Source organism: Sciurus vulgaris (assembly GCF_902686455.1).
Source record: "Sciurus vulgaris genome assembly, chromosome: 9".
NCBI classification, from domain to species: domain Eukaryota; kingdom Metazoa; phylum Chordata; class Mammalia; order Rodentia; family Sciuridae; genus Sciurus; species Sciurus vulgaris.
In genome coordinates this window covers 53935171-53952340 of record NC_136469.1, presented here as the reverse complement: position 1 = coordinate 53952340, position 17170 = coordinate 53935171, and the positions used below count along the sequence as shown (strand labels likewise).

The 17170-nt window shown below is 38.9% G+C and overlaps 1 protein-coding gene across 1 annotated transcript in view; it reads left to right on the top strand.

The window, feature by feature from the left end:
• The window catches only part of ARHGEF38 (Rho guanine nucleotide exchange factor 38), a 167369-nt gene that overhangs the window by 140036 nt on the left and 10163 nt on the right, over positions 1–17170 (top strand). The window contains exons 10-13 of the mRNA XM_079154687.1: positions 1597–1908; positions 14356–14499; positions 15303–15501; positions 15644–15903. Of these exons, the coding sequence (XP_079010813.1) occupies positions 1597–1908; positions 14356–14499; positions 15303–15501; positions 15644–15903 (915 nt within the window). The remainder of the gene's footprint in view (positions 1–1596; positions 1909–14355; positions 14500–15302; positions 15502–15643; positions 15904–17170) is intronic.

Here is a 17170-nt window from a genome sequence, read left to right as displayed (position 1 = left end):
AACAAGGTCAGACCGGGATAGGTAAGGCCGACTGACCACTGGCTCCTAGCCCTCCATGCAGAGGACAATCAGACGCGTCAGGGAGACCCGTCACAGCAGGAACTCGTTTATTGAGGAAGTCACACAGCTTTTATGTAGGGTGGGGGCTAGGCGGGAACCAATCAGCTTAAAGGTCAACAAGGCATGGGGTGTTCACGCAGGCAAGAGTCCCATAGGACTATATGGCAATCACGAGCTGATCATGTTCCTGGAACTATTGTTAACCAATCCCTGACAGTGGTCCGATTCATCGTCATTAACTATTGAAACCGCCTTTGAGGCCTTGATCTTGCTCACTCGCCAGGAAGTAAGGAGTCAGCCTGAGTTAGTTAACGTGTCATTAGTCCCAACAGTAAGCCACTTAGAGGAAGAAGTATTTTGGCTCATGGTTTCAGAGGTTTCAGTCCATGGTTGCCTGGCTTCACCACTCTGGGCCTGGGGTGAGGCAGAACATGATAGCAGAAGGGCATGGCAGAAAAAAGTTGCTCAGCTCCTGACAGCCAGTGAGCAGAGAGAGAGAGGGAAAGGGAACTGGGGCAGGATTTTCCCCAAGGGTCCTCCCCTAGTGACCTCCTTCCTCCAGCTGTGATCCGCCTACCTATAGTTTATACCACCTCCCAGTAGTCTACTCAGTTACCAATAGATTAATCCATGATCAGATCAGAGTCTTCATGATCTAAACACTTTTCAAAAGCCCCACCTCCAAACCTTCCTGCACTGGGAACCAAGTCTTCAACACACCAAATTTGGGGGGCATTTCAGATCTAGACCATAACATAGGGCAATCAAGCAAACATAGGATACTAGTGTGTTTTGAAATAGAGAAATAGAAGAAATTAAATCTAGGGTTCTTAGATGCTGACACAGGATTGGGAATGAAAACAAAGATCATTTTTAATGATTCAGACCTAAAAAGGCACCAGCTTTAATATATTTAAATTAGAAAGTTGTATCTCTCTGGTCATTTCTGTCACAGGAGTAAAATACCCATATTAAAGTGTTATAATCTGTATCAAGAATGAAATTCCACTACTAAAAATAAAGTCTTTGGAGTAGTTAGGGATTTGGGACCACCTTGGGAGGAATTTGGTACAGTCTCCTCTAAGTCTATGACTTTTGCTGTCACCACATGGTCACAGGGATGTGGTGAATCATTTACATTCTTGGTAGTCAGAGTTTGCTGATTACCCTCACTACCCCCGCCCCCCATGTGTGAAATAGCTCAGGTTGGCTCTGGGATTAGAAGGGAGAGAAAGGGGGGAGTGTCCCAGTGACAAAACCAAAACTATAGAAAGAAAGCTGGAGTTGGATTTGGGGTGACCAGGTGTTTTGTATTCCTCTCCCTGTTCACTCTTCATGTTCATATTAGAGCCTCTGTTTCAAGTCCTTGAACAGGCTTAGCTAGAGACAAAAACAATGAGATCCTCTCCTAATGTGGGTGGATGCTGCCCTGTTTCCTTTGTGCCCCTACAGAGAGAAGGCAGGCCTACCGAGATCAATGCTGAACAGTATGGGTTGTTCCTTCCTCTGTAATGGGATTATTCTTTCTTTTGACAGGCATCTCACTTGCAGAGACTGGTCCTGAACCCCCTGTCAGCCCTGCTGTCCTTATTTCCAGGACCTCAGAAGCTCATCCAGAAACGCTATGACAAACTGCTGGACTACAACAGCTACCTGCAGCGGTCAGCAGGAGATGAGTCAGACTTGGCCAAAAAGGAATATGAGGCCCTCAATGCCCAACTGGTGGAAGAGCTCCAGGTGTTCAACCAGGCTGCTCGGGAGATTCTGTTGAACTGTCTGTGCAGTCTCATCACCCTCCTCAGGGACCTGATGTTTGTGGCACAACGGACTTACTCCACAGTTGTGCTGGTAAGCATAGTACTGGCACCTGGTCACCTTGGCTTCCCAGGTCTGTTAGCAACCACACCCATGAGAAAGCAGCCCTGTTCAAAGAGTGCAGGTCTGTTGTGGTCTTCGAGTGGGTTATTTAAGAATAGTCAATCAGATGCTCTTCTCCTCCTTGATCTCCACTTTGAATCAGATAATTTTTAAAGGTACTTCAGTTTCTGTTTAAAATTATCTAGGTATTTTTCACATTGTAGTCCATAGTAGAACAGGAGCAAAGAAAGTCTGCTTTTGAGAAATTACTAATGTACTAAAGTGAAAATCACTTTGGAGACGTTTTTCCTCATTCAAACGATTTCATTCTATCATATATATGTAACATACATGTGCATTTAAACTTTTTTTTTTTTTTTTTTTTGAGATATAGAGTCGTATGTGGTTGTAAGAAATAACACAGAGGGAGCTGGGGTTGTGGCTCACTGGTAGAGCGCTTGCCCAGCATGTGTGAGGAACTGGGCTCAATCCTCAGTACCACATATAAATAAATGAATAAAATACAGGTCTATCAACATCTAAAAAATATTAAAAAGGAAGAAAGAAAGAAAGAACACAGAGATCCTGACATGCCACAGTTTCCCAGTGGTAACATCTGGCATGTCTGTGTTTACATTTCTGAAAGGCAGAACTGAATAGTGATTAGAGAATAGTCTCTGGCACTAGAGTACCCTGTTCTAATATTCATCACCATATTACCGTGGGCAAATTGGTTTATCCCTCTGTGTGTCTATTGTCTCATATGAATAAAGTGAGAATAATAATAGCATGTCATTTTGAAATTTTAATTGTGGTAAAAATATAATGAAATTTACCATCTTAACCATTTCCAAGTGCAGAGTTCAGTAGTGTTAAGTATTTTTACAGTGTTGTGCAATGCAGTGCCAGGACAGGTTCATCTTGCAAAACTGAAGGAGGTTAGCAGAGGAATGGGTAAAGAGAGGGATGAGCACAGGGCAACCTAGAAAATAAACTCATGTGGAAACTAGAGCACACTAAAGCACATTTTTGTTTGTTTTTTGGTGCTGGGGATTGAACCCAGGGTCTTTTAACCACTGAACCACATTCCCAGTCCTTTTTCTTTTCTTCTTTTTTTTAATTTTAACACAGCGTCTTACTAAGTTGCACAGGGCCTTGCTAATTGCTGAGCCTGACCCCAAACTTGCAATTCTCCTGCCTCAGCCTCCAGAGTTGCTGGGATTGCAGGTGTGTGCCACCACGCCCAGTGACCTGTTGCTTTTTTATTCTGATCAGACTCTTGGTACATAGAACAGGGTGGAAAGGAAGGAGAGTAAATTTGAAGATGTACACAGATACCCAACACAAAGTGTTCACTTTGTTGGTTAGACTTGAGCCACATAGAACTTGAGCCACATAGAACACCATAATTAATTTTTCTTTCATGTATAGCTTTTTTCTGAAGTTAGTAATTGTTTTTCTTTTGCCAGTTGCTTCATTTTTCTTTGTCTCATTTTTATCTCTCAGTTGACTAACCTTTTAAGACTTTCAGTTGTGCAGGGTATTCTATTAATTATGTCTTCTTGCAGAAATCTCTCCCAGAGCTTTCTGATCTGCTCCGATCTGAACTGCCTTTCTATCTGATAACTACCCGTAATCCTGGAACCACACCTTATCAGCATTCTGAGGAACCCCTTCTCCTCTCTTCTGTGTAGAATCCCAATTCCTGATTTTCTAATGCCAAATTGACTTCTTTATTCCTTTATGCCCTTCTCTGGGGAGAAGCATATTTCTGAGTAGTTCTCTGAAAAAGTGATTGGGAGATGAGTATTTTGACACTTTGTGAATCAGAAAGTGTCTTTTTTTAATATCATCACACTTCACTGATAGTTTCCCTGGGGGTAGAAGTTGTTCTTTGTGCATATTAAGTCATTACATCATTCTATTTTACTCTAGCTTCTACTGTTTCACTGAGAACTCTACAAATTCGCTCTGATTCTTGATTCTATGTATGTTCTCTCATTGGAAGCTTGGAAGCTCCTAGGAAATTCCTGTCTGAAATTTAATGATGAGGGACACTGGTATTTTGGATATTTGGTGGGATCCTTTCAAAAAGAAAGTTCTTTTTCTTCTAGAAACTTTATTGAAATCATTAATTTCAAAATTCAATTTCAATTTCATTGATGAAATTCAATTTCATTGATGATATTTCTTTCTTTATTCTTTTTCAGAAACTCCTGGATGGGACCTCTACTTTTATTATCTTTTCTTACTTATTTTCTATCTCTATCACTTTGCTCTATTTCCTATGAAATTTTCCTATCTAGTCTTCTAAGCCATCTATTTCCTTTTTTTTCTGCCCTAATTTTAATATTCATTTTTCATTATTTTTTTAATTTTTATTGTAAACAAATGAGATACATGTTGTTTCTGTTTGTACGTGGAGTAACAGCATACCATTTGCATAATCATACATTTACATAGGGTAATGATGTTTCATTCATTCTGTTATTTTTTCCTTCACCCCCACCTCTCCCACCCCTGTTTTCCCTTATACAGTCCTTCCTTCCTCCATTCTCCCCCCCACCCCCCATTATGTGTCAACATCTGCTTATCAGCGAGATCATTTGTCCTTTGGTTTTTTGAGATTGGCTTATCTCACTTAGCATGATGTTCTCCAATTTCATACATTTGCCTGCAAATCCCATAATTTTATAATTTTATTCTTCTTTATAGCTGAGTAATATTCCTTTGTGTGTGTGTGTATATATATATACCACAGTTTCTTTATCCATTCATCAATTGAAGGACATCTAGGTTGGTTCCACAATCTGGCTATTGTGAATTGAGAAGCTGTGAACATTGATGTGGTTATATCTCTGTAGTATGCTGATTTTAAGTCCTTTGGGTATAGGCCGAGAATGGGATAGCTGGGTCAAATGGTAGGTCCATTCCAAGTTTTCTAAGGAATCTCCACACTGCTTTCCAGAATGGCTGCACTAATTTGCAGCCCCACTAGCAATGTATGAGTGTACCTTTTCCCCCACATCCTCTCCAACACCTATTGTTGCTTGTATTCTTGATAATCACCATTCTAATTGGGGTGAGATGGAATCTTAGGGTAGTTTTGATTTGCATTTCTCTTATTACTAAAGAAGGTGAATATTTTTTCATATGCTTGTTGATTGCTTGTAGATCTTCTTCTGTGAAGCGTCCGTTCATATCCTTAGCCCATTTGTTGATTGGGTTATTTGTATTCTTCGTGTAGGTTTTTTGAGTTCTTTATATATTCTGGAAACTAGTGCTCTATCTGAAGTATGAGTGGCAAAGATATTCTCCCACTCTGTAAGCTCTCTCTTCGCATTGCTGATAATTTCCTTTGCTGAGACAAGCTATTTAGTTTGAATCTGTCCCAGTTATTGATTCTTGCTTTTATTTCTTGTGCTATAGGATTCCTGTTAAGGAAGTCTGATACAAAACCAACAAGTTGAAGATGTGGACCTACTTTTTCTTCTATAAGATGCAGGGTCTCTGGTCTGATTTCAAGGTCCTTGATCCATTGTGAGTTGATTTTTGTGCAGGGTGAGAGATAGGGGTTTAGTTTCATTCTGTTGCATATGGATTTCCAGTTTTCCCAGCACCATTTGTTGAAGAGGCTATCTTTTCTCCATTGCATATTTTTGGGCCCTTTGTCTAGTATGAGAAAATTGTATCTATTTGGGTTTGTGTCCGTGTCCTCTATTCTGTACCATTGATCTACCTGTCTATTTTTGTGCCAGTACCATGCCATTTTTGTCACTATTGCTTTGTAGTATAGTTGAAGTTCTGGTATTGTGATACCCCCTGTTTCATTCTTCCTGCTAAGAATTGTTTTAGCTATTCTGGGTTTCTTATTCTTCCAGATGAATTTCACAATTGCTTGCTCTATTTTTGTAAGGTACATCATTGGGATTTTAAGTGGAATTGCATTGAATCTGTATAGCACTTTTGGTAGTATGGCCATTTTGACAATATTAATTCTGCTATCCAAAAACATGGGAGATCTTTCCATCTTCTATGGTCTTCCTCAATTTCTTTCTTCAGTGTTTTGTAGTTTTCATTGTAGAGATCTTTTACCTCTTTGGTTAGATTGATGCCCAAGTATTTTATTTTTAATTTGAGGCTATTGCAAATGGAGTTGTTTTCCTCATTTCCCTTTCAGATGTTTCATCACTTGTGTATAAAAATGCTGTAGATTTATGCATGTTGATTTTATAGCCTGCTATTTTGCTGAATTCATTGATGAGGTCTAGAAGTTTTCTGGAGGAGGTTTTTGGATCCTCTAAATATAGAATCATGTCATCCGCAAATAGCGACAGCTTAAGTTCCTCTTTTCCTGTTCGTATCCCTTTGATTTCTTTAGTCTGCCTAATTGCTCTGGCTAGAGTTTCGAGGACAATGTTGAATAGAAGTGGTGAAAGAGGACATCCCTGTCTTGTTCCCTTTTTTAAAGGAAATGGTTTCAGTTTTTCTCCATTAAGAATGATGTTGGCCATGGGCTTAACATAGATGGCTTTTACAATGTTAAGAACTGTTCCTACTATCCCTATTTTTTCTAGTGTTTTGAGCATGAAGGGGTGTTGTATTTTGTTGAACACTTTTTCTGTGTCAATTGATATAACCATATGATTCTTATCCTTAAGTCTATTGACATGATGGATTGCGTTTATTCATTTACGTATGTTAAACCATCCTTGCATTCCAGGGATGAACCCCACTTGATAGTGGTGCACGATTTTCTTAATATGTTTTTGGATACGGTTTGCCAATATTTTGTTAAGGATCTTTGCATCTATAGTCATCAAGGATATTGATCTAAAATTTTCTTTCCTTGATGTGTCTTTGCCTGGTTTGGGTATGAGGGTGATATTAGCTTCATAGAATGAGTTTGGTAGGGTGCCCTCCTTTTCTATTTCCGGGAATACTTTGAGAAGTATTGGAATGAGTTCTTCTTTGAAGGTCTTGTAGAACTCGGCTGAGAATCCATTTGGTCCTGGACTTTCCTTTGTTGGTAGATTTTTAATGGCTTCTTCTATTTCATTGCTTGATATTGTTCTGTTTAAATTGTGTATGTCCTCCTGGTTCAGTCTGGGAGGAGAATATGTCCCTAGAAATTTGTCAATGTCTTCGGTACTTTCTATTTTGTTGGAATACAGATTTTCAAAGTAGCTTCTCATTATGTTCTGTATCTCAGTGGTGTCTGTCGTAATATTTCCTTTTGCATCATGAATTTTAGTAATTTGAGTTTTCTCTCTCCTTCTCTTTGTTAGTGTGGCTAAGGGTTTGTCTATTTTGTTTACTTTCTCAAAGAACCAACTTTTGTCAATTTTTTGAATTGTTTCTTCTGTTTCAGTTTCATTGATTTCAGCTCCGATTTTAATTATTTTCTGTCTTCTACTACTTTTGCTGTTATTCTGTTCTTCTTTTTCTAGGGCTTTGAGTTGTAATGTTAGGTCATTTAGTTGTTGACTTTTCATTCTTTTCTGGAATGCGCTCCATGCAATGAATTTTCCTCTTAGTACTGCTTTCATAGTGTCCCAGAGATTTTGATATGTTGTATCGTCATTCTCATTGACGTCTAAGAATTTTTTTATCTCCTCCCTGATGTTTTCTGTTTTCCATGTTTCATTCAATAGCATATTATTGAGTCTCCAGGTGTTGGGGTAATTTCTGTTTTTTATTTTATCATTGATATCTACTCTCAGTCCATTATGATCTGATAGAACACAAGGCAGTATCTCTATTTTTTTGCATTTCCTAAGGGCTGCTTTGTGGCATAACATATGGTCTATTTTCAAGAAGGTTCCATGTGCTGCTGAGAAAAGAGTGAATCCACTCGTTGATGGATGGAATATTCTATATATGTCTATTAAGCCTAGGTTATTGATTGTGCTATTGAGTTCTATGGTTTCTTTGGTTGGTTTTTGTTTGGAAGATCTATCTAGTGGTGACAGCAGTGTGTTAAAGTCACCCAGATTATTGTGTTGTGGTCTATGTGATTCCTGAAATTGAGAAGGATTTGTTTGATGTACAGGGATGCACCATTGTTTGGGGCATAAATATTTACTATCATTATGTCTTCCTGACTTATGGTTCCCTTAAGCAGTCTGAAATGTCCTTCTTTATCCCTTCTGACTAACTTTGGCTTGAAGTCCACTTTATCTGATATAAGGATGGAAACCCCCGCTTTTTTACTGAGTCCATGTGTGTGGTAGGTTTTTTCCCATCCTTTCACCTTTAGCCTATGGATGTCTTTTTCTATGAGATGAGTCTCTTGCAGGCAGCATATTGTGGGGTTTTTCTTTTTAATCCATTCTGCCAGTCTGTGTCTTTTGATTGATGAGTTTAGGCCATTAACGTTCAGGGTTATTATTGAGATATGATTCGTATTCCCAGTCATTTGGGCTTATTTTTGGTTTTTAAGTTGGCTTGGTTTCTCCTTTGAGTGGTTTTTCTCTAAGGTAGTTCCTCCCTTTGCTGACCTACATTGTTGTTTTTCATTTCCTCCTCATGGAATATTTTGTTGAGAATATTCTGTAGTGCAGGCTTTCTATTTGTAAATTCTTTTAACTTTTATTTATCATGGAAGGATTTTCTTTCATCTTCAAATCTGAAGGTTAGTTTTGCTGGGTATAGGATTCTGGGTTGGCAACCATGTTCTTTCAGAGCTTGAAATATGTTGTTCCAGGCCCTTCTAGCTTTTAGAGTCTGGGTTGAGAAGTCAGCTGCTATCCGTATTGGTCTCCCCCTATATGTAATCTGATGCTTTTCTCTCGTGGCCTTCAAAATCCTATCTTTATTTTGAAAGTTAGACATTTTCATTATAATGTGCCTTGGTGTGGATCTGTTGCGATTCTGTGCATTTGGTGTTCTGTAAGCCTCTTGTATTTGATTGTCCATTTCATTCTTCAGGTTTGGGAAATTTTCTGATATTATTTCATTGAATAGGTTGTTCATTCCTTTGGTTTGTATCTCTGTGCCTTTCTCAATCCCAGTAATTCTTAAATTTGGTCTTTTCATGATGTCCCATAGTTCTCAGAGATTCTGTTCATGATTCCTTACCATCTTCTCTGTTTGGGCAACTTTATATTCAAGATTCAATATTTTGTCTTCATTGTCTGAGGTTCTGTCTTCCAAGTGGTCTAGTCTGTTGGTGATGTTTTCCATTGAGTTTTTTATTTGGTTTATTGTCTCCTTCATTTCAAGGATTTCCGTTTGTTTTTTTTTTTTAAGAATCTCTTTCTCTTTGTTGAAATGGTCTTTTGCTTCCTGCAGTTGCTCTTTCAGCTTATTGGTATTATCATTAATTGCCTGCATTTGCTGTCTTATCTCATTCTTTTTCGCGAATCATCTTAATCATGTATAATCTGAAGTCCTTTTCTGACATTTCTTCTACCATACTGTCATTGGATTCTATGAATATAGAATCTAGATTTGTTTGTATCATTTTCTTCCCTTGTTTTTTCATGTTGTTCATGTATCTTCCCCTCTAGCAGTGCAGATCTGGGGTATTACAGATTTCCCCCTATAGGCTTATAGTGGCCCTATAGATTCCAAAATCTTTTCTTTAAGGGGAGATCAATATTAGCAGTGCCCAATTCAGACACTATGGAATCCTAGACCAAATAGCCCCTATGAGGACAATAACAAAATTGTCATAATAAACAGAATGAGTTCAAATATTATCTTCAGTAAAACAGACAGATTTGCAATAAGGTCTGCAGTTTCTAATGGAGGACAAAGAGGATGCAGAGGGATGTAGAAAGTGGTTGTTAATGGGATAAGAAAAGATTATACTTAAGTTCTATATAATAGAAAGGGTGAGAGTGTAATCAAAAGAAATTGTATGTTAGCATGCAAAAAACGGGAAAAAGAGACTCTGAGGGAACAGGTAAACAAAAGGAAAAGAGAGCAAGAAAAGTAAAGAAATAAAAACTTAAAATTTTTCTATAAGGAGAAAAAAGAAAATCTACAGTATAACAGTCATATAGTAATGAAACCTCCCAGAGTTCAGAGGTACTTGAACTCTGATGCATGAGAGGTACTTGACATTGAGCTTCAAGTCTGCAGCAGGCATCTCAGGATGGGATTTGCCCCACCTAAGGATCGGAGCTCTGGCTTCCAGGATTATCCAAGATGGCTGCTCTGTCTTCAAACTGTGTTGGCAAATGGGAGCTGCATCTCAGGGTGTGGAAGTGGTCAGCTAGAGGTCCTGGAGGCGGGATGTGGTTAGTCAGGCAGGGGTCCTGGAGTTCGGGTGCGTTTGGTGTGGTTGCAGGATCCTGGAGGCTGGGTGCAGTCAGTCTGGGGTCCCGGTGATGGGGCGCAATCAGTTGGTCTGGGGGTTCTGGCGGCAGGGAGCAGTCAGTCAATGTGAGAGTCCCAGAGGCAGGGAGTGATTAGTCAAGCTGAGGGCTCCTGGAGACGGGGCTCAGTCAGTCTGGCCAGGGGTCTTATGGGGCCTCGCTCTTGTCTCAAAATGGCAGCAGCCACATGTAATCAAACCTGCAGGTACTGTAACAATGAACTTCCAGGCAACAACAGGCAGCTGGTGCTCCACTGGTGGTCGGCGATCTGTTTGCTGACTGTTGTCGGGTGATCGGGAGGTGAACTTCGTGCGTTGGGTGATGGATAGGTGTAAGGCAGGTGATGGACAGGCGAGAGGCAGGCAAATGGCAGATGATAGGTGCCTGACAGTGAGCAATCTGCACTCAAAAAAGGTGTTGATATGCTGGCAGACTGCAGGTGGTCACAGCAGACAAATGGGGTAAACAGCAAGGGATCTATAAGCAGCAAAACCTGCCTCACCAAGAAACAGATATCCTCTGCTTGAATCTGGAGTTACAGAGGGACAAGGAACACAGCCTCCCTCTAGTCCACCATCTTGGATCCCCTCCCTTTCATTTTTTGAATATTAAGACAGGCTGCGTTTCTGTTTATCAGATTCCCTCATAGTAGAGGCCTGCCTGGGCTGTCTAATGATCTGTTGACCACTGAAGAAGTTGGGGACTAAATAGTACCATCGAGCCCAGAGGAAGTTGAACACTGTGTTTCACTGTTGTGTACTCTGTCACTTCATTTGAGAACCCCGATAATAGTGTCTTTAGGTCTTTCTTCTCTGACTGGTCAGAATACTGACAGATAATTCTTCAAGTCTGCCGTCTGCAAGGGAAGCAGTCTGACTGCTGAGGTTGGTGCTGGGGAAAGGGAAAGGGGAGTCCAAGTTGGCGTACGTCTCTTAGTTTTCCTGTTTGCAATATGGGTCCCCTATCTCTGTTTATGCCCAGTGTTCCTCATTCTAGAGAATGTTTTACCATTTGCAGAAAAAGAATCTTCATCTTCTGCCAAGGAAGGGAAGAAATAACCATTCAACTTCACTGAAATGGAGAGAAAATCTGGGGCTCCAGTTAGATCACACCAAACATGGAACTATAGTCATTTGGTATTATTTCATGGTTCCAGGGATTCACTTGCCTGAGGTTGGTCATTCATCTGGGATTGGAATAGCTGGGGTTGCAAGGTGACGCACTCTCTCTCTCTCTCTCTCTCTCTCTCTCTCTCTCTCTCTCTCTCTCTCTCTCTCTCTCTCTCTCTCCCCCTCTCATCTTTCAATGTGGTCTTGTTACACAGTGGCCACAGTGCACCTGGACTTCTCCACACAGAATAAAGACTTCCAGAGTGAGTGTCCCAAGAAAACAAGCATAAACTGCATGATGTTTTTTAGTCTGATCTTCAAAGTCAGCATCATTTCCATGGTTCTCTTCATTTCTGCATCCTATTCACTGACCTGTAAAGGCCCACTTATGCCTGGGGGCGTGGCTTGGTGGGAGAGCACTTGCCTAACAAGAATAAGATCCTGGGATTCTAACCCCACATCACCAACATAATACGACCACCATAATGGTCCACATAGTTTTGAGAGGCAAGAACCTAAACTCCACCTCTTGGGGGAAGTATGTCACAGAGTCTGCTGATTGGTTTAAATCTCAGCATAAGCACTTAATCAGCGCTTCTTGATTTAGGCTCTTTTCCCTTGCCACCATACCACTCTGCTGCATGGGAGATACTTAAGACTATTAATTCTTATTTTTATTTTTAATTTTTTAATATTTTTAATTCTTTCTAATTAGTTATACATGACAGTAGAATGCATTTTGACACATCCTACATAAATGGAGTATACTTCCTCATTCTTCTGGTTGTATAAGATGTAGAATCACACTGATTGTGTAGTCACTTATGCACAAAGGATAATAATGTCTGATTCATTCTACTATCATTCCTAACCCCAACCCCTACCCTCCCTTCACTTCCCTCTGCCTAATCCAAAGTACCCTAGCTCCCTGACTCCCTTATTGTGAATTAGCATCCACTTAATAAGAGAAAACATGCAGCCTTTGGTTTTGGGGGATTGGCTTATTTCACTTAGCATGATATTCTCCAACTCCATCCATTTACCTGAAAACACCTTAATTTTATTCTTCTTTAAGGCTGAGTAATATTCCATTGTGTGTATATACTACAGTTCTTTATCCATTCATCTTTAGAAGCACGTCTAGGTTGGTTCCACAATCTAGCTAATGTGAATTGAGCTGCTATAAACATTGATGTGGCTGTGTCACTGTAGTATGTTGATTTTAAGTCCTATGGGTATGTTCTGAGGAGTAGGATAACTGGGTCAAATGGTGGTTCCATTCCAAGTTTTCTAAGGACTCTCCATACTGCTTTCCAGAGTGGTCACTCCAATTTGCAGTTCCACTAGCAATGTATGAGTGTACCTTTTCCCCACAACCTCACCAACATTTATTGTTACTTGTATTCTTGATAATTGCCTAGTTATACATGACAGTAGGATGTATTTTGACATATTATGCATACATAGAGTATACATTCACATTTTTGTGGTTGTATATGATGTGGAGTTACACTGGTCATGTAGTCATATAAGAACATAGAACGTTATGTCTGATTTAGTCTTCTGTCCTTCCTATTCCCATGCCCCTTCCCTTCCCTTCATTTCCCTGTATCTAATCCACTAAATTTCTACTCCTCCCCATCCCCTGCTCCCTGCCCCCCATTTATTGTGATTTAGCATCTGCATATCAGAGAAAAAATTCTGCCTTTGGTGTTTTGAGATTGGCTTATTTCACTTAGCATGATAGTCTCCAGTTCCATTTATTTACTGGCAAATGCCATAATTTCATTCTTCTTTATGGCTGACTAATATTCCACTGTGTATATGTAACACATTTTCTTTATCCATTCATCTGTTGAAGGGCACCTAGGTTGGTTCCATAGTTTAGCTATTGTGAATTGAGCTGCTATAAACATTGATTTGGCTTCATCACTATAGTAGGCTGATTTTAAGTCCTTTGTGTATATGCTGAGGAGTGGGATAACTGAGTCAAATGGTGGTTCCATTCCAGTTTTCTAAGGAATCTCTATACTGCTTTCCAGAGTGGTTGGACCAATTTGCAGTACCACCAGCAATGTATAAATTAGTCTTTTCCCCAACATCCTCACCAACATTTATTGTTACTTGTATTCTTGATGATTGCCACTCTGACTGGAGTGAGATGAAATCCCAATGTAGTTTTGATTTGCATTTCTCTAATTGCTAGAGATCTTGAACATTTGTTCATATATTTATTGTCAGTTCATATTCCTTCTTCTGTGACATCTCTGTTCAGTTTCTTTACCCATTTATTGATTGGGTTATTTGTTTTTCTGGTGTTAAGTTCTTTATATATCCTGGAGATTAATGCTTTATGTGAGGTAGATGTGGCAAAGATTTCCTCCCATTTTGTAGGCTCTCTGTTCATGTTGTTTCCTTTGCTGAGAAGGAGCTTTTTAGCTTGATATCATTTAATTTATTAATTCTTGATTTCACTTCTCGTGTTTTTGAATTCTTGTTGAGGAATTTGGTTCCTAAGCCTATATGCTGGAGATTTGGGCCTACTTTTACTTCTAGTAGGTGCAGGGTCTCTCCACCAATAATTTTTTAAAATATATTTTTAGCTTTCAATGGATTATTTCATTTTATTTATTTATATGTGGTGCTGAGAATCAAACCCAGGGCCTCACACATGCCAGGCAAGTGCTCTACCACTGAGCCACAACTCCAGCCCCGCCATTAATTCTTGAGTCTTTGTTCCATGACTTTATTGCTGGTTTCTTTTCTTCTTTTTCTGTTCTCCTTTTAGACTTGAAACTTTAAAAAAAAAAAATCCTATAATTTTCACAGGGTTTCTAGATACAGTAAATTAGATGGTTTTTATTCAGATGTTCTCGACTTGCCGTAATTGTTCACTGTGGAGCTCTCTTAGACTTTCTCAAATGCTCATGACAATGCTGGTAAATTTAACACCTACTGTGGTTATATAGCTGCCTGAAAACTATGCTATATTATTTCTACCCTAGGCACCACTGTTGGTCTCAAGCATCTCTGAGATTCAGAATCGAGTACTAGAAGAGGTTCACAATCTGAATTTTGTAAAGGACAACAGTGCCACCTTTATTGAGAGGAAACTTAGTTTTGAAAAGAAGAAGCCTGTGCAGATTCTGGTGAGTTTAGCAGCACCTGTGACTATAATAAACATCACTACTTTGCTTTGTCCAAATCATAGTATCCTATTATTTTTCTTATCACTAATTTAATTTTAATATCCTATAATTTATTTATTATGTTTAAATTTCTTCTCTGTTTCTACCCTGTATACTATAAGCTCCATAAAATCATGGATTTGTGTTTCTGCTTTGTATGTGGCATATCCTTAAAATGCCTAAAATGATGCTTGATATAGGTAGGCACTCTGTAAATATTTGTTTACTAGTATTTTAGAGGTAAATCATGTAGCCCAACCCTTGCATTTTCAATATAAGGCCCCAGGTTCCAGAGATTAAGTAGTTTTCTCAAAGTCACTTAATGCTGGAGCTTGGAAGGCATCTATGACTTCTTACTCCTGCTGAATTTACTGCTATTTTTCAGAAGAAGACAAGCAATTGTACAATTTATTAAATGAAAAGTTTTTTTTATCAAGTGCTTAATATAGCAAGAATTAAACTGTTGTTCAGAAACACCAAAGAGTTAAAATGTTGTCCAAGAGGGATTAGAACCTCTGCCTCCTTAGTTTCAAATGAAGTTTCTTTCTTTTCTACAACACTGCCCTCATGTGCTTATTAGAGATGTTTTCACTGAATAACTCTGCTGAGCACTTTACAATAGGAGCCTGATCTAAGACTTCTCCTTGAAATAAGCCCCAATCAGTATATGATTCTAAAAAAATCTATAGAGAAAAATGTTACCAATTCAATGAGGATTTTAGTATACGTCCATGTAAAACAAATCTTCTCCTTACTTTTCCCAGCCAGAAGTGCCACGTCAAACTGACACTCATCGCTCCAAACTTCTATCCACATACAGTGCAGAGGAACTTTACCAAGCTAAGCGCAAGTGCAATGCCACACAAGAGTATGACATCAACCTTCTGGAAGGAGAGTTGGTGGCTGTGATGGAACAGAAGGATCCGCTGGGGAGTACAAGCAGGTGGCTTGTTGACACAGGAAGTGAGTTTTTTCCAGAATTACCACCCCTCTTCAGGTTGAGATATTTTTCCCCCAGTGGCCTTTGTGTGTTTCTCTGAGCACACATATTTGGGAACAGTATACACTTGACATTGAATTTTCTTTCTTTTTATTTCCTACCCAGTTGTAAAAGGATATGTGTATTCCTCCTTCCTAAAACCTTACAATCCAGCAAAAGTACAGAAGGCTGATACTGAGAACAGGTTCTGTGATGATGATTTTGACAACATCAGCCTCTTTGTGTCTTCACGGCCAGCTAGCGACAGTGTCACAGGGACCCCAGAAGGCAGCATAAGTGATAGCAGCTCCTCTCTTAGTGGCACTTGTGGAAAGTTTGAAACAAATGGCACTGATGTTGACAGCTTTCAAGAGGTGGATGAACAGGTAAGAAATTGAACCTCAATGAAAAAAATACTTGGCTGTTCAAAACATGAAAGAATCTCTAAATGCACACTATTTTACTATAAGACTGTAGGAAAGCACCCGCACTGACATCAAAAGTCCCAGCTCTATTAGTATGTACTCTCTGTGAACTGTTTTGCAAAGAATTTAATTCTGAGCCTCTTTCCTCAAATGAAACAAAGAGGACAATGATTCCTATATTGCAGAGTAGATGTTTTAGAGATAATGTGTATATGTAAAGTACCTAGGAAGAGTAGGCACTCAATAAAGAGTAGTTGTTGCTGTTACCACCCTGCTGCTATGTACTTAGAGTGAAGATGTACTTTTTACACTCCTCCATTAGAGAAAAGCTGTTCAATCCTGAACAGATTGTGACCATTAATAGCATGTAGGAAATTGTTCCTGATTCCTCTAAAAGCAACATCTTCATTGAGCTATCTAGTAATTGGCCATTTTTAATCACTTTTATAATGCGATACGCTACGTACGGATACTTTTTAGGGCTACCTGCCCCTCACTGCACTGGTGCAAAGGCTACTGGTATAATCCTGTCACACACTGGCATGTTAACCATAACGTAGGGCTCATTTTTGCTTCCTCATAAAGTTTCAGTATATTGAACTATTAATTCCCAATTGGTGACCAACTAGTTCTTATTTAACTTGGTTTTTTCTTTAGTGACACTTTATTAAGAAATTTATTTTGTATCGGGGTAATAAATTTTACTTGTGAAAAGGTAAAGTAGAAGAAATATATAAAGTAAAAGTAAACGTCTTTATTGCCTTCTTACTCCTGCTCTTCTAAGACAATATTTGTGTATGAACTTTCAGGTATATTCCATGCATATACAAATACATATATTTATACAAGTAAGCAACATATGTGCGTTAAATAGATTTTTCTACTTAACAATATGTCATAGACTAAACTGTACCTAAATAGCTAATTTATTCCTTAAAGAATTCTCCATAGTATTTTATTGTATAGAAATAAGTCATATATGGAACCCCTAGCCTAATAAAAAATACTTAGAACCTTTTAGGAAAGAGTTCAGGAAAATTTTTGTTCATCTATTTTTGTGCTCTTTTATGAACATATCTATGAGGAAAATCCCTAAAAATATAGGAGGGTCAAAGGATATATATAATGCCTTGGGGACATTGCCATATTGCCCTCCAAAACTATTTTATGATTTATGTTTATTCCATTAACAGTGTATTGATTTCTGTTCAATTCATGACTTTTTCCC